This window comes from Bubalus bubalis, chromosome X (assembly GCF_019923935.1).
Source record: "Bubalus bubalis isolate 160015118507 breed Murrah chromosome X, NDDB_SH_1, whole genome shotgun sequence".
Lineage (NCBI taxonomy): Eukaryota > Metazoa > Chordata > Mammalia > Artiodactyla > Bovidae > Bubalus > Bubalus bubalis.
The window spans coordinates 132,357,630-132,381,812 of record NC_059181.1 but is presented as its reverse complement, the minus strand read 5'-3'; the positions used below and the strand labels follow the sequence as shown (position 1 = coordinate 132,381,812).

Sequence of the window (24,183 nt, the reverse complement as noted above, 5' to 3'; positions counted from 1 at the left end):
CTAAGTCAATTTTACTCTATTGTTCCTTTAAAACATTTCTTTTAAAACAAAAGTTTCTTTTTTCTCCCCCAGATGGCAAACATCACACATGTTCATTGTAAAAAATATAGACAATACAGAAATCATAAAGATGAAAATTAAACTCCTCCATAATCCCCCCATACTGTTAATGTGTTGGGGTATATCCTCTCAGCCCTTTCTCCAGACAGCAACATATGTACACACACATACACACGCACACAGACACACACACGATATAGATCATGCTATTCATACTGTTTAGTAGCCTGATGTTTTTCATTTGATGCATCATAAATATTTCCCATGCCATTACATAGTCTTCTGCAACATGATTTAATAACCACTTAATCTTGTACTATTTATAATATCATCAGTTATTTAATTAATCTTCTACGGCTTGTTTTCTTGCAGCAGTACATTTGTTCGGCCTGACTTGGCAGTTGCAACCCGCTGAAGGACAGCTCTATGAAAATGGAGTTAGCAAGGGGAACAGAGGGACCGAATCCATGGATACTACTTACTCTCCAATTGGAGGAAAAGTTTCCGATAAATCAGAGAAAAAAGGTACAGATCAAAATGATTGATTGATTATTGATTACTTTTTTTCCAGTTTGGTCATCAGTGCCAAATCTGGGATGGTTTCATTTCACATTAAATTTCATGATCACTCAAAAGAAATACTCTACGTGAACAGAATAAATACATGTAAATGTCTTATGAAAAGAGATTCTCTATTGCCTTGAGTATAAACCAATTAAACTTTTCAAATATATTGGCAATTTTCAAAATAGATAAATATTTACAGGATGGAGGTTTCAATACAATGGAAATTGCATTTTACATATAGCTACCCTGAAGCAACATGGGATTTTGATTAAGTTCTCTGTGTTCAAGCTGAGCATTTATATATATCATTTTTCAAAGGGTATATGGAAATTTCTTCTGTTTATAAGAAAATGCCTTCTGTGTGTGATACAAGGGTGAATGTTTATGTCAATGTGGGGGAATATGAATTGTTTCCTCTTTGGGAAACATGAATTCTTCCTAGCTGGGGAAAAGAAAAAAACACTTTGAGCATTGAATTGTTAAATTTAACCAACCTAAGCTTGAACTACCTGACTTATTTACAATAAATATCACAGTACCAGCAGTCTGAACATCTTATTTCATGCTAAATTATCTTAGTCTTAAAATTCAAATATTGAAAATTTGTATTGTGATTTCTCTTGATTTGTCTTGATGTAAGATACAGTATAGAAGAGCCATGTAAAATATCAGTACATCATTTCCAAAAGTAAAAGTTGCAAACAAAATGTATGACCACCACTATTCTAAAAATATTTTTAGATCAAATATAAACAAATGAATAAATGAATGACTCAAACCCTACCCTTAAGAAGCTTATAATTTTATACGGGTGGAAAAACAGTTTTGGTTCACTAGTTGAAAATAGATTTTTATAGTTATTCTGATTACTATGCTTGTGTTTTTAGTTCCTTTTGTGGAGTTATCTTGGGGTCTTGTTTGGTTTTATTTTTTGCTTTGCAAAAAGGAATTTTCCTTTGGTCTATGCTTTAGTAAAAAATTAATGGTTAGGGTTCAGGAAAACATTATGGTTTATTCTAGTTTTCAATTCACAATGCAGTTTGCTTTATGTCCTTCCTTAGACTTAATGTTTCTAGCCTGAGCTGACCTTTCCCAGCAATTTCATTGTTACTGCTGAGAGGGGTTGAGGGTAGTACAGGGGTCACAGATGGCAGAGGAAAGGGTCTGAATACACTTGGGCTTGGATATTTTCTCCCTTACCTTCTCTCCTACTATTTATTTAATTCCTTTATATCTGCAAGTACAAGAGCCACCATTTGGCATCATATGCCTAGGTTTTGCCAGGCACACTGAAAATCACGAATTATCTGTTTGGTAAAAAATAACAGGTTATCACATAGCTGCCATCAAAGCATATTCATTTTTTATTCTAATTCAGGTTTCTATAGTCCTTTCCAAAAAAAATAGTTTGATGATGATGATGACTAAATTGTATTAAACAATTACCATGTGCCAAAAATTACCCCAGACACTTAATATGTAGAGCTTCCCTGATAGCTCAGTTGGTAAAGAATCTGTCTACAATGTAGAAGACCCTGGTTCAATTCCTGGGTCGGGAAGATGTGCTGGAGAAGGAATAGGCTACCCACTTCAGTATTCTTTGGCTTCCCTTGTGGGTCCACTGGTAAAGAATCTGCCTGCAATGCAGGAGAGCTGGGTTCGATCCCTGGGTTGGGAAGATCCCCTGGAGAAGGGAATAGCTACCCACTCTAATATTCTGGCCTGGAGAATTCCATGGACTGTATAGTCCCTGGGGTCACAAAGAGTCAGACATGACTGAGCGACTTTCACTTTCATTTAACATGTATTATATCATGAAAGTAACACTGTGGTCCCCATTTACAAAATGGGAAGTTTAAGCACAGAGGGTTTAAGTAATTTTCCCAAGGTAACAAAGCTAGAAACTGGTGGTCTGATTGCAGAGATCTGTCTCTTAACTTTTGCCTTCTACTGAAATTCACACATGAAATGTAAATAAAAATCACACAAAAAAACATTTCACACACTGAAAGCAGAACCTCAGTGTCTATTCATGATATATTTTAGATAAATTCTGTATGTGTGTCCAACTCTTTGCGACCCTATGGACAAACTCTGTATACCTCTATTTTAATATATTGTGACAAGTTTCATAAATGAAAAATGTTTTTAAGTTTATGCTCAGTTACAAGAAACAGGCCAAAGCAATTTCAATGTAATACTTATTAAGAAGAGTCATTAAAGGTTGATGCCATATATCCCAAGTTATAATCTTAAACTGACTTTTTATGGAAGTCTAAACAAAACCTTAGCAAGAACTGCACATCATAGTCCTGCTCTGTTCGGTCTTTACTGCATATTACTTACCAAGTAAAAACACAGTGCCTCTTTTATAATGTCATGTGTATACTAAACCAGTCCTTACAGAAGATGTAATATGTCGTAAGGATATTTCCAAATGGTCAGTGTATCCTTTTACAATTTTCTAGACATCACACAAGCCCATAAATATAGTTCTAAAAACATGTCTTAATATAAACTTGAAAACCAGATTATTCCTTTTACATTGTTTTCTTTACTCTCCTAGAGAATTGGACAATATAGCATTGTAGTTAAGAGCCTGGACTCTGGAGTCAGATTTGGCTTTGAATACTGACTGATTTTGTCATTTACTGGCTCTCTAGCCTCAGGCAATTAACACAGTCTTGCTGAACCAGGGTTTCCCATGTGGCACTAGTGATAAAGAATCTGCCTGCCAACGCAGGAGACATAAGAGACTCAGGTTCAATACCTGGGTCGGGAAGATCCCCTGGAGAAGAGCATGGCAACCCACTCCAGCATTGTTGCCTGGAGAAGCCCATGGACAGAGGAGCCTGGCGGGCTACAGTCCATAGGGTCGCAAAGAGTCGGACACGACTGAAGCACTTTGGAAGCACGCATGCCTTGCTGAACCAGTGTCCTCATCTGCAACATAAGGGTGATAATAATAGTAACTGTCTCTTATAGTGGTTTTAAGAAGTAAGTGAGACAATGGATAAAAAGCATATAGCACATATGTTAAGCATATTTTTTAATTTATAAAAATAATTATTATACGGTCAAATGATTGGAAAATTACCTTGAGTTTATTGGCATCCTACTAGCTACTATGTAATTCCCTGGTGGCTTAGACGGTAAAGGGTCTGCCTACAATGAGGAAGACCTGGGTTCAATCCCTGGGTTGGGAAGATCTCCTGGAGAAGGAAATGGCAACCCATTCCAGTATTCTTGCCCGGAAAATCCCATGGACGGAGAAGCCTTGTATGCTACAGTCCACGGGGTCGCAAAGAGTGGGACACAACTGAGTGACTTTACTTACTTTACTTGCTAGCTACTATAGATCCTGCTTTCTAACTGACATCAACTTTTTTCATTTCAAATGATGTCCTCCCTAGCGTTTAGATGTTTTCTCTCTTTAAAGTTTCATCTCTCTTTACTTATCAATTTAGCGTCTATTATTTTTAAATTATCATCATCTTCATCATCAAAGGCATGGATAAGTAGAATGGCACTTTAAAAATAATCAAATTCTACTGGAATTGGTCCCCCATTAACAGTAGCTATGTGTATCTGCTTCTCATTAGGAGATGAAAGAATTTTCTTACCGCTTAGTTTTCAAAATGGAAGAAAAAAAGAATATTTGATTATAGACATTTAGTGTGCTAGAATTTTCTTTTTGAAATTTATCTGAATAATTTAAATTTAATTTCAAAAAGAAGACATAAGTCACAACCACATGTTGGAAGAAAAATCAGTTATCCATTGTTCAGTAATGTAGTATTGAAAGTATTGTTCTAAAACAGGCCCTACTGCCTTAGAAGCTAACAAACTAGCCATAACTCACTCTCTTTAGCTCATAAATATTATGTAACAACTGGTTTAAACAAAGAAGGGGATATAAACAAAAAATAAATGAGAGACTTGTTCTCAGACCTGAGTCATGTAATGTCCATAAACTGAACTACAAATAACTGCAGTGTAATTTATCAACAGATACAGAATGTTAAAATCTTAAAGATTATCAAATCCAACATCTTTATTTAAAGATGAAGAAACTGAGGTCCAGAAGGGTCAAGAACACACAGAGAGAACTGGGGCTAGAACCAAGGACACCTGGTTCTACCTCTTTTGTTTTTTCATCTGTTATTGTAATAATGTAGCACAAACTAAACATATAAATTCTAAAGAGGTTTTCTAAGGGGGTATCAGAGACAAAAACTGAGCAGCAAGAAAAGCTGTTTTATTCAGGCCATAGCAATAGACAGAACACCCCAGATTCAAAGATCAGAGTGTGTGGGCCAGGTGGTTTTGCCCAAGACTTATCGGAGGAGTACATGATTTACAGTTGGAATTGTTTTGTACTCAGGGGAAATCTCCATCACTCAGATGAACAGGAAATATTTTCTGTCTGTCTAGTTGAAGGGAAACAAATAGTTCTAATCTCAGCTAATTATTTATGAGAGAGAATGGGAAATTGGAGACTCTGTATCTGGTCTTTCAGCAGGTTCCAGCCAGAAGGGAAAGATCTGTGTAAACAAGGGAATCGTATACAGTTCTGTGGGAGTCCTGAGAAAGAAAGGACAGAGAGCTTTAATCTAATAAATCATAGGCAAAAAGGTTTTCAACTTGGTTATTTCTGTTTATTTGTTTTGTGGTAAGCCACTTCCTAAAGCATAAAAGGGTTGGAAGGACGTCTGAAAGCAAAAGCTTGGGGGAATCTCTTAACCAGCTCTGTACTCCAGGAGCATAATGAGGTAAAATCCAGCATTGTCAGTAGCAGTTTGAATGTGGAGAAAGTTTATTGGGTAGATGAGGGGACTGAATTCCTGCAGGTTGTATGCCCAAATAGAGCACCATAATGACAAGGGTGGGTGGAGAGACCAAAAACTAAAGGACAGTAAGCGAAATTCGCTCAGTCATGTCTGATTCTTTGCAACCCCATGGACTGTACAGTCCATGGAATTCTCCAGGCCAGAATACTGGAGTGGGTAGCTGTTCCCTTCTCCAGGGATCTTCCCAACCCAGGGATCGAACCCAGGTCTCCCGCATTGCAAGCAGATTCTTTACCAGCTGAGCCACGAGGAAAGTCCAAAGGATAATAAAGATAGCCTTTATCTCCTTTACAATTTTTGCAAAAGGCTGGCCTTGGGGAGAAGTGACATTTCATTTATGTTCATCCTACAAAACCTACCTCTGCAAAGTTGAAGAAAAAGAACTAAGATATTTTCTAGTCAACATCTGCTGACTGTACAACCATGTAAACAATGTATAGCTGATTAATATGACGCAATTTACAGCCTGTCTTGAAGATGCTTCAGTGAAGACTAAACTGTGACTGTAGCTTCACCTCTCTAGGCTCCAATTTCTCCTCTGGGGGAAAAAAAAAAAAAAGGAGTTGGCTTTGCAGGGGAGAAAAAATAATTTTCCCTCTACCCTTCTAGGTTCTTGGATGAGACCCCCTTGTAATAAAAAGAAAGATAAACAGGAGAAAAACAAGCAAGTTAAATAACATGTATTCCTCCTGTATTCATGGGAGATACCCAGGAATACTGAGCAACTCTCCAAAATGACCTAAGTCATGTGAAGACAAAAGATGTGAGGAGAGTCAGTCAAGGGAGGGTATTAGGAAAAGCACAGTAAATAGTATGGTTTATGCAGATTTAAGTCATTTCCTTCTCTGACCAGAGCTTCTAAAGATTTAGAATTACCCTTCTCGTCCTTGTAAAGAGAATGAGTGCTTGTGTGCTCAGTGGCTCAGTCGTGTCCAACTCTTTGCGACCCCGTGGACTGTAGCCCACCAGGCTCCTCTTTCCATGGGATTCTCCAGGCAAGAATACTGGAGTGGGTTGCCATGCCCTCCTCCAGGGGACCTTCCCAACCCGGGATTGAACCCGGGTCTCTGTCATCTCCTGCACTGGTAGGCAGGTTCTTTGCCACTGAGCCATCTGGGAAGCCCAGAGAGGGGGAGATACCCATACAAATGGAGATTCCCTTATAAGTCTTGCAAAGGATAACTTTTAACTTGTAATTTTTAACTTGCTAAAGGGTCTCTTGTAAAAGGATAAGTCCTACTCACTTGTCAGATCTTTTCCTATGTCTGATGTTTCTCAAGAATAATCAACTCACGATAACCCTTATGCCAAAGAGGAATATTTTGGGGCGGCAAATTCTGCTCCCCTTCAGCTTGTAAACCTTTTGGTGGGGGAGGGGTCATGGGAAGTGAAATACTGTTTGCAAATAAAATCTTACCTGGCAATTAGAAACAGATAAGGCTTTTATCTGTTATATATTTCCAATTGCCAGGTAAGATTTCATTTGTCAGTTGGACAAGCTTGTCTCTAAGGTCCATTCTAGCTGTTTACGAGTCAGTGAATTCAAATTATGCAATAAATGAAGAACAATTAGCCATCCCAAGTAAAACTTGACCTATTTTTGCAAAAGAGCATCTACTCCTGGAAAGTGGTTGAAATGTGTGTCTATAAAATTTGTAAACCACGTTTTTCCCTTTAAAGTACTTGCGAAGAATTCTGTTGTAATTCAAATAGTTAATTCCCAATTTTCTGCATTATAAGTTTCAGTTTTTGACATGTATGTTAACAATAATCATCTACACTTAGAAAGCATTTACAATTTCAAAATACTTTAATGTCTTTTATCCGCATAACAGTTTTATGAGGTAGCAGCTATTATTACCCTTGTTTTATAGTTGAAAAGGAAAGTTCAAGAAGGTTAAGTGACTTGCGTTGCTTAGTAGACATAACTACAGGCAGAACTCAGATTAGAATCCAGTGTCTTTACTGTTATCTCAGCACCCTTCTTTGGGTCTTTTCTGTTGTTGTTGTTGTTTTTAATTCTTTTCCCTGTTATCTCAGCACCCTTCTTTGAGTCTTTTCTTTTTATAAAACATTATTTTTTCAAGGCCAATTGTTTAAGTAATAGCTGTCCTGATCAAAGATCTCAATGCGAAGAGTGATATCCTTTCCCTAAGAGCACTTTTTTTTTTTTTTGCCTTTTCTGCACTGTATTTTTTTATCTTATTTAATTGTTCTTGTAATTCCTTTTAAACCTTTTATTCCCCCACTACATGTATTACCATATCTTCCCCATGTGAATAGTCATCGGTAGTTATCCATTTTCTAGTCCCACGACCAATATAAAAAGTCACCATACCCACCATGTTTTATCAGTTTTCTCTTGCTTTATCCTTAACGTCTATTTTCCAAAGCATTCTAGCTGCCATCATTACTTAATTTCAGACTTAATCTTCTTACCTGTCTCTATAGTGTTCTGCATTAAAAAAAATTATTGAAGTATAGTTGATTTACAGCATTAAATAGTTGTGTACAGCATGGTGGTGGTTTATCGTTAAGTCATGTCTGACTCTTGCAACCCCATAGACTGTAGCCCACCAGGACCCTCTGTCCATGGGATTTCCCAGGCAAAAATACTGGATTGCCATTTACAGCATAGTGATTCAGTATTTGTACAGACTATACTTCAGTGTAACTTATTATAATGGCTATAATTCTCTGCTATACAATATTATCTTTGTTGCTTATCTATTTAATCTTTTAACCCCATATTTCTAATTTGTCACTTCCCTTTCCACACTGGTAACCATTAGTTTGTTTTTTATATCTGCGAATCTGCTTCTGTTTTCCATATATATTCATTTGTATTGTTTTTTAGATTCTATATATAAATTATATCATAAAAGTATTTGTCTTTCTTTGACTTGTTTCACTAAGCAGAATATTCTCTAGGTTCACCCATGTTGCTGCAAACAGTGATATTTTATTCTTTTTATGGCTGAGTAATATGCCATTGTGTGTGCATGTATATATACATACACACAATGGAATATATGTGTATATACCACATCTGAAGCCAATCATCTGTTGATGGGCAGTAGGGCTCCTTCCATTTGTTGATCATTGTAAATAAAGATGCTGTGAACATTGGGGTGCATGTAACTTTTCATTTTTTCTATTTATATACCCAGGAGTTGGATAGCTGGATCATATGATAGTTTAATTTTTATATTTTTTTGAGGCAACTCCATACTATTGGTGTGTGCACCAATTTACATTCCCACCAACAGTGTACAAGGATCCCTTCACTCCACATTCATTCTAGCATTGGTTATTTGTAGACTTTTTGATGGTAGCCATTCTGATAGTTGTGAGGTGATATCTCATTTTTGTTTTGATTTGCATTTCTCTAATAATTAGCAGTGTTGAGCATCTTTTCATGTGCCTGTTAGCCATCTGTATATCTTCTTTGATAAAACATCTGTTTAAGTCTTCTGTCCATTTTTTGATTGGGTTGTTAATTTTTTGATATTGATTGTAAGAGCTCTTTGTATAGTTTAGGTATTAACCCCTTGTTGGTCATATTGTTTGCAAATATTTTCTTCCTTTCAGTAGGCAGTTTTTTCATTTAGTTTCCTTGTTTCCCTCACTATGAAAAAGCGTTTAAATTTGATTAGGTCTGATTTGTTTATTTTTGCTTTTATTTCTTTTCCCTTAGGAGACAAATCCCAAAAAAATGTTGCTGTGATTTATGTCAAAGAGTGTTCTACCTGTGTTTTCTTCTAGGAGTTCTGTGGTTTCAGGTCTTGCATTTAGGTTTTTAATCCATTTTGAGTTTATTTTTGCATATAGTGTGAGGAAATGTTTTGACCTCATTGATTGACATGTATCTGTTCAGTTTTCCCAACAGCACTTGTTGAAGAGTCTGTCTTTTCTCCATTGTATAATTTTGCCTGCTTTGTCATAGATTAGGTGACCATAGGTGCATGGTTTAATCTCTGGGTTTTCTATCCTGTTCCATTGATCTATGTGTCTGATTTAATGCCAGTACCATGCTTTTTGATTACTGTAGCTTTATATTATAGTATGAACTCTGGGAACATGATACCTCCAGCTTTGTTCTTTATTCTCAAGATTGCCTTGGCAATTCAGGGTCTTTTTGTGGTTCCATATGAATTTTAGTGTTATTGTTCTAGGTTCTGTGAAAAATGTGATGGGCATTTTAATAGGAATTGCATTAAATCTGTATATTGCTTTGGATAGTACGGCCATTTTAACAATACTAATTCTTCCAATGCAAGAGCGTGGGATATCTTTCCATTTCTTTGTATCATCTTCAGTTTCCTTCATCAATGTTTTATAGTTTTCAGAGTATAGGTCTTTCACCTCCTTGATTAAGTTTTTCTTAGATATTTTATTCTTTCTCTTTCTGATAGTTAATTATTAATGTATAGAAAAGCAACTGATTTCTGTACATTAGTCTTGTATCCTGCAACTTTGTGGAGTTCGTTTGTTAGTTCTTATAGTTTGAGGATGAAGACTTTAGGGTTTTCTATATGAAGTATCATGTCATCTTCAAAGAGTGACACTTTTAATTCTTCCTTTCCAATTTGGATGCCTTTTATTTCTTTTCATCGTCTGATTGCTGTGGCTTGAAATTCCAATACTATGTTAAATAGAAGTGGCCATCCTTGTCTTGTTCCTGAATTTAGAGGAAAGGCTTTCTTTTTCACCATTGAGTATGATGTTAGCTGTGTGTTTGTAATAAATTGTCTGTATTATGTTGAGATATGTTCCCTCTACCCACTTTAATGAGAGTTTGCATCACTAATGGATGTTAAATTTTTGTCAAATGCTTTTTCTATGTCTGTTGAGATGATCATGTAATTTCTATTTCCATTCCTCCTTTTGTTTATGTTGTGTATCACATTGATTGATATGTGAATTCTGAAGCATCCTTGCATCCTTGGAATAATTCCAGCTTGGTCATGGTATCTCATTCTTTCTGTGTATTGTTGGATTTGGTTTGCTAATATTTTGTTAAGGAATTTTGCATGTATATTTCATCAAATACATTGGCCTGTAATTTTCTTTTTTTTAGTTGTGCCTTTGTCTGATTTTGGTATCAGGGTAATGGTGGCCTCGAATGAATTTGGGGATGTTCCATCCTCTTCAACTTTTTAGGATAGTTGGAGGATAAGTATTAGTTCTTCTTTATATGTTTTATAGAATTCCCCCATGGAGCTGTCTGGTCCTGGACTTTTGTTTGCTGGGAGTTTTGTAATTACACCTTCAGTTTTACTACTAGTGGTCACTCTGGTCATATTGTCTGTTTCTTCTTGATTCTGTCTTGGAAGATTGTATCTTTTAAGAAATGTGTCTATTTCTTATAGGTTGTCCAAGTTGTTGGCATACATAAGGGTCTTGTTTATTTTTTTTTTAATCTAATCAGCCATCCTGTCTTTTGATTGGAGCATTTAGTCCATTGATGTTTAAAGTAATTTTGATAGATATGTACTTATTGCCATTTTATTACTTGTTTTCCATTGATTCTAAATGGTAATCTTGCTGGGTAAAGTATACTAGGTTGCAGGTTTTTCCCTTTTAGGACTTTGAATACATTATGCTACTCCATCTGGCCTGCACAGTTTCTGTGGAGAGATCCGCTGATAGCATTATGGCGACTCTCTTGTATATGACTCTGTTTTTTCTCTTCTGCTTTAGAATTCTCTCTTTAACTTCTGCCATTTTAATTATGAAATTTCTTGATATGGGTCTGTTTGGGCTTATCTTGTTTGGGATCATCTGTGATTCCTGTACCTGGATATCTCTTTACTTCTTCAAGTTTGGGACTTTTTTAGTCATAATTTCCTCAAATACATTTTTGATACCCTTCTGTCTATTTTCTGTTTTTTGGAGTCTGAGTATGTTGGAAAGTTTAATGTTATCTTAGAGATCTCTTAAGTTGTATTCGTTTTTTAAAATGTATTCTTCTTTCTGCTGTTCTGATTCAGTGGTTGGTATTATTCTATCTTCCAGACCACTATGTGTTCTCTGTATCACTCAGTCTGCTCTTCATTCCCTCTAGGGGGTCTTTTTGTTTCAGCTTTTGAATTATTCATTTCTGATTGGGCTACTTCCTTGTTAAAGTGTTCATTGTTTAGATCAATTCTTTTCCATAATTTAGTTAACATTTTTATACCAATGTTTTGAATTCTTTATCTGATAAATGATTATCTGATAATTTGTTTATTTCTGTTTCAGTATTCATTTTTTCAGGGCTTTTCTCTTGTTCTTTCAATTGTGAGTAGCTCCTCTGCGTTTTAATTTTGCTCAACTTTTTCCATCTGTGTGTGCATGCTCAGTCGCTTCAGTCATGTTGGACTCTGTGCAACCCTATGTAGCAGTTACCTATTATGGTCTTGAAAGAGTTTTCTGATGTAGGAGCATCTCTATACAGACTGATTGTGCCCAGTGCCTTTGATGGGACAACTGGTTTTGTTGTGGATGCAGATCAGAATTTTTCCTCAGGGTGTGCTGGCAGTGATGGCCTTGGTAGGGTGTGGGGCTGGAAATGAAGGAGCTAGAGCTGGTCAGGGTGTGAGGCGGGGCTTCCTCTCTGCTCAGTGGTTATCAGTGCTCTGTCAGGAACAGGGTCTGATACTAAGTTGCTGGAGCAGAAGCCCCAAGGGTGGGGCTCAAACTAGCTGTGTTTCCTTTTAAGTGTGTGATTTTCCCTCACCCCCCACTGGGACATTTGCCTCAGAGGAGGGGAGTGGTGCAGTAAGTGGGGCCCATGTGCAGACAGAGGTCTCATGCGCTGCCTGTATAGGGGTCTGCAGCTCTACTCAGATGCAGCCTCGGGTGTGAGCCCCCTTCATCACTTACAGTTGATCACTGCACTGCCTCCACCACCCCTGCTCCCTTGTGGAACTGCTCTGCAGGTCTGGTAGGACCCGCTTGGACTCGCTGCGTGTATCAGGTAGTCAACTTTGGTAGAGCAGCGGCCCTCAGAGATCTGGGCTGCTTCTGAGGTGCTGCCTGAGGAAGTGTCAACCACAGTTACCACGATTCCACTGGGGCTCTGCCCCGCTACACTGAGTCACTTCTGCATCCCATGATCTAATCTTTTCTCTCAATCCTCTGTTTCCCAGATCCAGTGCCATGCTGTGGCCTGGAGTGCGCAGGGCCAGAGCATTCACTCTGCTCAGGCTGTGGTGCATGGCAAGGTGGTCTCAGGAAACCCAGCATCTGCTAGGGCAGATGTCTTTCTTCCCTGCCTGAGGGCAAGTCAGTGAGTCCAGTCTTCTCACAAGCAGAGTCCAGGCTTCACCAGACTTTCTATCTGATTCAGCAGTCCTCCAGACAGCTAAAGGGGGCTTGTCTTCTTCACACAATATTCACAGACTGGGCTGTTCCGTCTGTGGCTCATGCTGCTCCTTCCCCAGGGCCGGTATCTGCCCATGTGGTCTTCCTTTTCCTCCAAGTCCACTCCCAGGAATGCAGGTCCCAACCAGAGACTTTTCTCTCTGTCCTACCCATTATGTGGGTATCTTTCTTACAGCCTTGGTCATACAGGAGTCCTTCTACCAGTTTACATTTAGTTTTCAGTGAGGATTGTCCCACACGTAGATGTACTTTTTAAAATAATTATTTATTTATTTTGGCCGTGCCAGTTCTTAGTTGCGGTGCAGGGAACCTTCAGTCTTTGTCACAACGTGTGGGATCTTTAGTTGTGGCATGCGAACTCTAGTTGCAGCATGTGGGACCTAGTTCACTGACCGGGGATCAAACCCAGATGCTGAGCATTGGGAGTGTGGAGTCTTAGCCATGGGAGCACCAGGAAAGCCTTGTACATGTATTTTTGATATGTTCCTAGAGGGATGTGACCTCCACATCCTCTTACTTTGCTGTCTGGATCTCCCTCCTCTCTCTAAGAGTACTTTGCAATCTTTTATTTCACACCAAAGTTCTAGGTTCTCCAAACAGTCCCTCCTCCTCAAAGCAGTACACATGCAGTCGCACTCAAACAAGTACCCTTGGGAATTGAAAGTTAAACAGCAACACAAAATGCCCTTTCTGACCTCCTTTCCTTGTAGACTTAGCTGAAGAGGGGTGTGTGTGTGTGTGTGTGTGTGTGTGTGTGTGTGTGTGTTGTTTTTGTTTTTTGGCTTTGTTTTGTTTTCTTTTGACCTACAGCATAGTCACATTTGGCGGCCATTTATGCAATAACAATTCTGGACCCTGAACAACAGGTTGAATTCTAAATTTACTTACAGTTTCACTATATTTATTTCATAGACCCAGTCAGTAAAGATTCATTTTGTACCAAAGTAAAAAACTGCTGCAACTCCATCCAGGTAATCATTGTGCATTCAGATGGAACATAATCCTGCATTATAATTCTGTGGTTCTTCAATATTCTTTCATAGGACATGTGGATATTAAAATGTACTCAGCTGCCCTTTGAGTCAACCACAGTTTCAGTATCTTTTACTTAAAGGATATGAAAGCCTAGGACACTGTTGTAGAATTGGGAATAATTCATATAAGCACAACAAACCACATGAATAAAATAGTAGTCATGTACTAACAAAGCCAACAATGTTGGGACCATAACATTATTATTTTTAAAGATTGATGGCAAATTACAGTAAATGTTTCCTTTAATGCCATATAGATGTTTCTCTAACACAGGGTTTCAGGGGGCTCAGCTAGAGTGCTGCAGCTTGTTTTCAACTACATTAAATCACTTTATCAATATACTTCAGTTTTAACAAAAGCTTTTCTAAAGCTTACTGGAGACCTGACTTCTCAAATAGATTTATGGAAAGAGTTCACTATACTCACAGGTAAACTTATTTACAGTATAAAAAATTCATGCTAAATGTTCTTGGCCATATATGTTTTATGTTTTACCCTTGTTTCATTTTAATCCTCTTACTTGTTTTAATCATCTTCCTTTTTTAAAAAACTTTTTTTTTAAAAAACATACCTGTGATGCCATGTAAAATGTGTCTGCCTTTTGGTCCCTCTGGCCCAGTAGTCTACATCTGACAGAGGCACCAAGTGGTATGCTATAGAATGACATATTTATCCTCCTGAACTAGTCCTTGAAAGGCTAGAGAATCTTCCCATAATGTGCTAACAATATCTTATTTTTTTTGGAAGAAATAATCCATTGTAGAAATTTATCAGCCACATGTATATCTAATCCTATGGAGTGCCTGCTTGTATTATTTTTGGAGAAAGTTCAAACATTTACTAGCTTTTTCATGAAGTCAAAGGTAACTTTAGTGTGTAAAATTTCCTTTTGAAAATAAAGTGCTAGAGTTCCAGGATCTAATGCACAAGTTTGCATGTTTTCCTGTGCATATCTTTGGCAGTCCTATAGATAATATTCACCAATCTTTTCTTAGTCTTTGCCTTTCTAATGCTAAGAGCCTTTGGTTTTACTTTTTACTCTACTTGTAGCTCCTATGCTCCCTTAATAATTTTAGTTGCCTTTTCATATTTCCATTTTATATTCTGCCAAAGGTGTCTTCACCAGAACTGTACACAGATACCATCTTGCCATTGCCAGGGGTTCAGTGAGAGGGAAGAATATATGTGAAAAGTTGAATTGTACAAGATTCTTGACCACCTCAAACCCTCCATTCAAATAATATCAAGGGGGGGAAATGAAATCTTAGTATTTGGGAACATAGAATAGAAGCTCATGATTTTTAATGCTGTTTTGAGTCAAGGTAGTATTTTAACTGTGGTTTAAGTACTGTGGAAAGTTAACAAATAAAGCAGAAGACATAGCTTTTGCCCTTGAAAAAGTTCCTGTTAAATAGAGCTGTGAGAAACACGCATATATACACAGTGCAAAGTAACATGCAACCAACTGTTGTACAGAAATAGAAATAAAATGGCTAGGTGACTAAGAGGCCTAAAAGAAAGAAGATGAAAAGATTGTTATTATAGAAGTAACCTGAGCTGAGCCTTGAGAAACGAGAAAAATCAATCCTAGATGACCTTAAAGAGTGCCTGTTTAGGAGACTGGAATAATAGAGTGGTAAGGGGGAAATGCAGATGGTAATAGCCTGTGTGCTAAATGGATAATGAAGCAATAGAGGCAGCAGATGGAGACAGTTTGGCAAGGAAAAGAAGGAGATAAATAGTTTGATAACTAGATAAAAGGGCAGTTGGGTCATTTTATTCCTTTCTTTTTATTAAAGAGAGACGTGTGGTTGTTTGACTAAGACACCAATAGAGAAGGAGACATTGAGGACGCTAGGAAGAAAGGAGATAGTAAAGGGACCAAAGTTTCTTGGGAGAAGAGAAGGGGAGGGAGAAGCCTCAGAGATAAACTGACACCAATTGTATTGCACACTAAGTACGAGAGAGACATTTTGATACTATGGAAATAAGAGATAGGGGTTCAAAAAGGGAGCACTGTTCAATAAATGTTATCATCTATTATGATTATTGTTATTACTATTATTATGGTCTGTAATGTATTTTATTTGTGAAGAAAAGTTTTAATTTGATATATATTTTCTGGATTCCTAAAATGTTTTAAAATATGTAGCAATATGACAACCCATGAGAACTAGTGCCTAAGCTGGCCACTTCTCTTTCCCAAGACCTGGCACAAGATATATGTGTTCAGGTATATGTGCTCAGACTCTTTGCGACCCCATGGACTGTAGCCGGCCAGGCTCCTCTGTCCATGGGATTATCCAGGCAAGAATATTAGAGTGGGTTGCTATGCTTTCCTCCAGGGGATCTTCCCGACCCAGGGATCGAACCCAGGTTTCCCGTATTGCAGGTGGCTTCTTTACCAGCTGAGCCACAAGGGAAGCCCACAAAAGGGGAAGCTAGAGAAAATGAGCTATGACCTTCCCTGCTGCCACCTTTCCAAAGTCCAGAAGGATGTGATCAGAGTAACCTATATGTAACAAACATATAACATTGTATAAAATTTATAAAATAGGCATCCCTGCTGTGAACTACCAAGTGCATGTCCTAAAAGTTGTGGCCAGGAGACAGTTCAGCCTCTAGATAGCAAGTGACCTTCTAATACCACTTGGAAACACATCAAAACTCTTATGACACTGTATGGTAGTTTGTGTGAATGCATGTGTAGGTTATGCATGGCAATTTATACCTTCCAACCATATTTTTTGTAACAGCTTTGTTGAGATATACAGTTGCATGATTAGAACTTTTAAAAAGTGACAGGAATATGTACATCCATATACAGTTGTCTCTTGGTATCCATGGGGATTGGTTTTAGGACCCTCACATATACCAAAATCTGTGGATGCTCAAGTCCCTTATAAAAAATGGTGTAGAATTTGTATATTCAGTCCTCCCGTATACCTTAAATCATCTCTATATAACTTATAATACCTGATACAATGTAAATGCTGTTAAATAGTTGTAAACTTGTGTGCAGCAAATTCGATTTTTGCTTTGTCGAACTTTCTGGGATTTTTTTTTTCTGAATATTTTTGATCTACCATTAGTTGACTCTACAGATATGGAAACCATGGATATGGAGGGCCAACTGTTATTTACATACTATGTAATTCACTGGTTTAATGTCTACAGCTCAGCGATTCTTAGTATATTTAGAGTTGGGTAGCCATCACTACAATTTAATTCTAGAATAGTTTCAGCATGCCAAAAATATACTTCATAGGCACTGGCAGTCACTTCCTATTCCCAGCTCCCCGCAGCCCCTGGCTACCACTAATGTACTTTCTGTCTCTATAGATTTGCCTGTTTGTACATTTCATATAAACGCAGTCAAAATATGTAGACTTTTCTTTATGGCTTCTTTCACTTAACATAAGGTTTTCAAGGTTGTCCATGTTGTAGCATATACCAATACTTAGCTCCTTTTTATGGCTGAATAATATTTCATCGTATGAATATAACATATTTGTTTATCCATTCATTAGTTGATGAATCTTTATGGATTTTCACCTTTTTTGGGTGTTATGAATAATACTGATATATGTTCAAAGATACATCATAGAGTCTAAATCCAATTCAAAATTCATCCTTTAACTAATGGTACAATTTTAATAATGCCATTTTATTGCTGTCTGGGAAGATGTATGTAATAGTCAATAAGCTACTGTCCTGGAATCTGAAGTCTGTCAGTGTATGGTCATAACTGTTAACACTTATACTGTAGTGTATTTCTCAACTGTAAGAATAGGCTTCCCCGGTGGCTCAGTGGTAAAAAATTCTACCTGCCAAGGCAAGAGACACAGAGAGAAGGAGTCAATCCCTGGGTCAGGAAGATCCTCTGGAGGAAGAAATGGCAACACACTCCAGTATTCTTTCCTGGAAAATCCCATGGACAGAGGAGCTGGGTGGGCTACAGTCCATGGGGTCACAAAGAGTTGGACACGACTGAGCAACTGAACCTGCATTCAAGATTAGTTAATGGACTTTTCTACACAATTAGCTATGTATTATCAGTGTCAGGAAAACAGAGATATTTCATTTCTGAGCATATTTTATTCACAGTTAATTCCCAAAGATCTATGTGTGTAGATGATTTCAATTCTTCCTCCCACCAAACCTTGTACTGAAATGTCAAAGTACTAAATAAATTATCAAGATTACTATTTTATTTTATTAATTGATTGAAATAGCAATTACCAAGCACCTACTACATCCAAAGTTCATTCTTCCTGATCTTTTTCTTGCCTACTAAGTGTAACAATATGAAAGTGAAAGTGAAAGTGAAGTCGCTCAGTCATGTCTGACTCTTTGCGACCCTGTGGACTGTAGCCTACCAGGCTCCTCCATCCATGGGGTTCTCCAGGCAAGAATACTGGAGTGGGTTGCCATTTGGGATCGAACCTGGGTCTCCTGCATCGCAGGCAGACGCTTTAACCTCTGAGCTGCCAGGGACAATATGAAAGGCATGTGTAATACACTATCTGGAAAGTGAGAGTTGAATACATGTTTTTCTTGAATGGTTCATATAAGGAAAATTATACAAAGCCACATAGATGGACAGGATAGGTTTTTCATTATCTCCTTTTCATCTCTGAAAAAGATCACTTTTGATCACTGGGAATAAAACCATTTTGCTCCAAGCACAGATATTCTAAATTTCACGATTCAAGTGTTACTGCGAAACACTTATTATATTTGAAAGAACACAGAGAAGATGGTACTTAAATCATGAGACACACACTAGGACTAATTCAGGTGAAAGACCGTACCAAAGCCATTTGATTGTGTCTTTTAATGGTTTGGAACATGCTATAGGATGAAATGAAGGGGAACCAGGACCTTAAGGCTTATTTCTTTTTTATATCATTGGACAACATCCCCTTCCATTAAAATGGTACTTTTTTAGCTTAGGTACTTTTTATGGAATTTGCAAATGTCTTTAAAAGACTGTAAGATTGTTAACCTAGTGATTTTTACACAAGGACCTGGTAGTGGAATCTTGTAAATAACCATGCGTCAATGTCTTCTAGGAATCAATGTAAATAACCATGCATCAAGGTCCTTTTACACAAGGACCTGGTAGTGGAATCTTGTAAATAACCATGCATCAATGTCCCACTGAGTTTTGCACAGAATCATTGAATGCAGTCTAGTTATATTACGTAGAAAAAATAAACACATTTATATGTCCAGAATATAGTTTTTTCAGTTCAGTTTGGTCTCAGTCATGTCTGACTCTTTGAGATCCCATGGCCTGCAGCACATCAGGCTTCCCTGTCCATCAGCAACTCCCAGAGCTTACTCAAACTCATGTCCATCAATTCGGTGATACCATCCAACCATCTCATCCTCTGTCGTCCCCTTCTCCTCATGCTTCCATCTTTCCCAGCATCAGGGTCTTTTCCATGGGTCAGTTCTTCACGTCAGATGGCCAAAGTGTTGGAACTTCAGCATCACTCCTTCCGATGAATATACAGGACTCGTTTCTTTTAGGATTGACTGGTTTGATCACCTTCCTGTCCAAGGGACTCTCAAGAGTCTTCTCCAACACCGCAGTTCAAAAGCATCAATTCTTCGGCACTCAGCTTTCTTTATGGTCCAACTCTCACATCTATATATGACTACTGGAAAAACCATAGCTTTGACTAGATGGACCTTTGCTGGCAAAGTAATATTTCTGCTTTTTAATATGCTGTGTAGGTTTGTTATAGTTTTTCTTCCAAGGAACAACCTATCTTATAAGAACAACACTATTATAATCACATTATTAGTATTCAGGTATGTGTCTCAATGAAACTTTGGTTTAGTCAATAGAACCACTACACATGATGTCTGTCACCAGTTCCTCCATCTGTATTTAATCTTACAGGTAGATTGACCTTTTCCTTTGCATCACCAGTTTGCCATCCTTCAACCTGGCCTGTCTGCCATTGTTTTTTTCCTACTCAGCAGTTGATGCCTGTGTTGCAACCTATAAAGAGAGTGTTTAGCTCAAACTAAATTGGTGGATATTGGTGACACTGTGATAACTACAGTACCTCACAGTTTGATATAATCCGTGGCTCTCTGCCCTTCTTCTTGGATTTGTGCAGGAGGCATTTGTTATTAGAGAATATGTTCTTCTAGGGCCTTCTGATATACTTCAGTAAAATAACTGATTAAATGACAATTAAAACATGAATATTACAAAATCTGTACCCTAGTGCTATATTTTAACTCTGCCACTGATGATTTGCAAATGAAGAATCAGAGTCAACGTTAAGTTTGTCCAAAAGTATTCCAGTTACCTATATTGATACAGAATTTCATTGTGAAATCACGCTACATACTGTTTTTTGCATGTAATTTCCTTCTCTTTGGTTTTCCCCTTTGAACTACATTAAGAAAACTAATGAAATAATAAATTAACCAATAATCACTATATTGTAATCCATAACTAGTTTTGAGAGAAGTGAAAATGGAGCAGTCTATTTAGTGAAGTAAATTGCTAACAGGGAGATACCTTCCTTTCTGATGCGCTAAGCTCTAAAAGGTTAGGGGCTGAGAAATTTTGTATCTGCAAGCTGTGAGAATTTTTCTAATACCAAATCACTGCAAAAAAACCTTGCTTTGCTATTTTTATTTAAATTATAGTCCACATGTTCATTCATGTTAGTCTGTCTCTTTAACTACCTTGTCTTAACTGTGATACCAGTTCTCAAAGGGTAAGACCATCTTCTTTTAAAATCATTTTATAGATGACATGTATATATGCTTTGTATATTTAGTAATTCTAAAAACCAGGGAACTGCAACAACACAACTTCACAAGTTTCTTTTGATTTAGTGAATAACATTAAAGTGGCCTTATGCAATATATGATGCTATAAAATGCAGAAGAGAGAGATACTGTAGCATTTGGTAAGGCTCATATATAAAGGTTAATGTCAAAAAAAAAAAAAAGGTCAGTGTCCATCAGCCAGTTTTGTCCTGAGTTCTTAAAAATGACAACATCTGCATTCATTGGAGACCATTTTCAGCACCTTTAAAATACTATTTGCTGAACCTAAAACATTTTAAATTGTCTTATATTTATAATATTGTTTGCATGACCAAATGATGCATTTTAACCAGTGATAAAAGCCCCTAATGAGGCTAGCAGTTGGATAAACTGAACATTAAGTTGAGAATAGAAGTGTCCACATAAATACAGTCTGTTAAGTACTGCTCATTGAAGAGATCTGTCTGCTCCAGGACCTTGAGAGTTAAATGTATAATCAACCCTTTATGGACCAAACTTCTGTCTCACATGGAAAAAATAACTTCCACTGAAAAATAGGGTCCTCAGTTGGTCATTTATGATCTCAAAGGGCATATTTTATTACAAATGTCAATTTCACAAAATTATGTGTCCTGTAATACATAATTATGTTCAAAATTGCATTTGAAATCTATTATTAACAGTTAACAGTGAACATTCTTAAAATAGTTATTACTCTTGGCCTTAACACGAAAAGCAATAATGGAGGTATTTTAGGGAGTTAAAAGCTGCAAGGCATTGGCCTCTGAATAAAGTCACTGCAGGTGTGTTTCTTAATGGGCTGTTAATTTTATAGCTGGTGAACACAAAGGACAGAGACCATGTGTGTTTTTAAACTGTGTTTGGTGTGGAAAAGGAGTTGATGGCTGAAAAATATAAAGGCAGTGTGAAATAAGGCCAAATTGAGCTTGCCCTCCTGAGATGTAATCCTCCTTGCTCAAAACCAAGGCCAACTCAATTCTTGCCACTCTACTTCTGTTCCCACCACCACATAACAAAGACTCCCAGAGAAACTTATATTAAGCCAGCACATCAGAAATAATTAGAAAATATGACAACAAATAATAAAGACCTGATACACTAACATTCTCTCACACTAACCAGCTCTGTAAGAGCTGTTTCCTGTTTTTGCTACTAAGTCACTCAAACTTAGAGTTTTGACTCCCTCCTCCTGCATCCCTCATACCTAGGTTCTCAGGGTTCTTAGAACCTTGCATCTCAGTGTGTGCGCTGAGGACCAAGAAACATGAGCGTTACTTGGGAACTCACAAGATCTAAGTTCTCCAACCAGGGATTGAACCTGGGCCACCACAGTGAAAGCATCTTTTCTTCCTGGGGAAATAATTTGTTTTATTGTTATCAGTTCAGTTCATGTTCAGTTCAATCGCTCAGTCATGTCTGACTCTTTGTGACACCATGGACTGCAGCATGCCAGGCCTCCCTGTCCATCACCAACTCCTGGAGTCTACCCAAACTCAAGACTGAAGCGACTTAGCAGCAGCAGCAGCATGTCCATTGAGTCGATGATGCCATCCAACCATCTCATCCTCTGTCGTCCCCTTCTCCCATCTTCAGTCTTTCCCAGCATTAGGGTGTTTTCAAATGAGTCAGTTCTTTGCATCAGGTGGCCAAAGTATTGGAGTTTCAGCTTCAACATCAGTCGTTCCAATGAATATTCAGGACTGATTTCCTTTAGGATGGACTGGTTTGATCTCCTTGCTGTCCAAGGGACTCTTAAGAGTCTTCTCCAACACCACAGTTCAAAAGCATCAATTCGTGTTCCCCAGTGCACCAGCCCCAAGCTTCCTGTATCCTGCATCGAACCTGGACTGGCAATATTGTAAAGTAAAAAAAAATAATAATAACAAAAGCATCAATTCTTCGGCACTCAGCTTTCTTTATAGTCCAACTATCATATCCATACATGACTACGGGAAAAACCTTTGACTAGACAAACCTTTGTTGGCAAAGTAACATCTATGCTTTTTAACATGCTGTCTAGGTTGGTCATAACTTTTCTTCCAAGGAGCAAGCGTCTTTTAATTTCGTGGCTACAGTCACCATCTGCAGTGATTTTGGAGACCAAGAAAATAAAGTATGTCACTGTTTTCACTGTTTCCCCATCTATTTCCCATGAAGTGATGGGACCGGATGCCATGATCTTAGTTTTCTGAGTGTTGAGCTTTAAGCCAACTTTTTCACTCTCCTCTTTCACTTTCATCAAGAGGCTCTTTAGTTCTTCTTCACTTTCTGCCATAAGGGTGGTGTCATCTGCATATCTGAGGTTAATATTTTTCCCTGCAATCTTGATCCCAGCTTGTGCTTCATGTAGCCCAGCATTTTGCATGATGTACTCTGCATATAAGTTAAATAAGCAGGGTGACGATATACAGCCTTGACGTATTCCTTTCCCAATTTGGAACCAGCCCATTGTTCCATGTACGTTCCTAACTGCTGCTTCTCAACCTGCATACAGATTTCTCAAGAGGCAGGTCAGGTGGTCTGGTATTCCCATCTCTTTCAAAGGCTTTGGCATAGTCAATAAAGCAGAAGTAGATGTTTTCCTGGAACTCGCTTGCTTTTTCGATGTTCCAACGGATGTCAGTAATTTGATCTCTGGATCCTCTCTGCCTTTTCTAAATCCAGCTTGAACATCTGGAGGTTCATGGTTCACGTACTGTTGAAGCTTGACTTGGAGAATTTTGAGCATTACTTTGCCGGCATGTGAGATGGGTGCAATTGTGCGACAGTTTGAGCACTCTTTGGCATTGTTATAAATAATAAATAATTATTATAGTAATTATTATATAATAATTTGTTTATATAATATATATGTTATAATTTGTGTATATATAATAATATATAATAATTTGCTTTATTGATATAAATAATTATAAAGAATAATAATCTTTATAGTTTAGATATTTTTTTATAAGAAACATATAATTAGATATTTCTTCTTCATTCAGTTTGGTCGTTCTTACTGTTTAACACAAATGTCTAGTTCATGACTCCTTATTTTTAATGATAGGTACAGGTATATGGGAGAAGGAAATGACAACCCACTCCAGTTTTCTTGCCTGGAGAATCCCATGGACAGAGGAGCCTGGCAAGCTACAGTCCATGGGGTTGCAAAGAGTCGGACGTGACTGAGAGCAATTAACACAGACACACACACACACACACACACACACACACACACACACACACACAGATATATGGGGCTTCCCCGGTGGCTCAGATGGTAAAGATATAGATATATGAAATTTATCTTCCATCTTCCTCGTGCTTTCTAATTGACCCATCTAGTCCGTCTTCCCTTTCTTGTCTTCATTTAGAATAAATTATTTTTATCTCAGTACTATTTTCTCTATGCTAGTTCAAAAAATAAATTTTTATCTTTTAGTATTTATGCTCAAAATTACAATAAGATTTTTGAATTTATAGTAGTCTGAAGTTA

The 24,183-nt window shown here is 37.6% G+C and overlaps 1 protein-coding gene across 9 annotated transcripts in view; it reads left to right on the top strand.

The window, feature by feature from the left end:
* Positions 1 to 24,183, top strand: part of TENM1 (teneurin transmembrane protein 1) — a 918,261-nt gene that overhangs the window by 600,660 nt on the left and 293,418 nt on the right. For all 9 annotated transcript variants that reach the window (XM_044937195.2, XM_044937198.2, XM_006065013.4 and 6 more), the window contains one exon: positions 433 to 585. In XM_044937195.2, the coding sequence (XP_044793130.2) occupies positions 433 to 585 (153 nt within the window). The remainder of the gene's footprint in view (positions 1 to 432; positions 586 to 24,183) is intronic.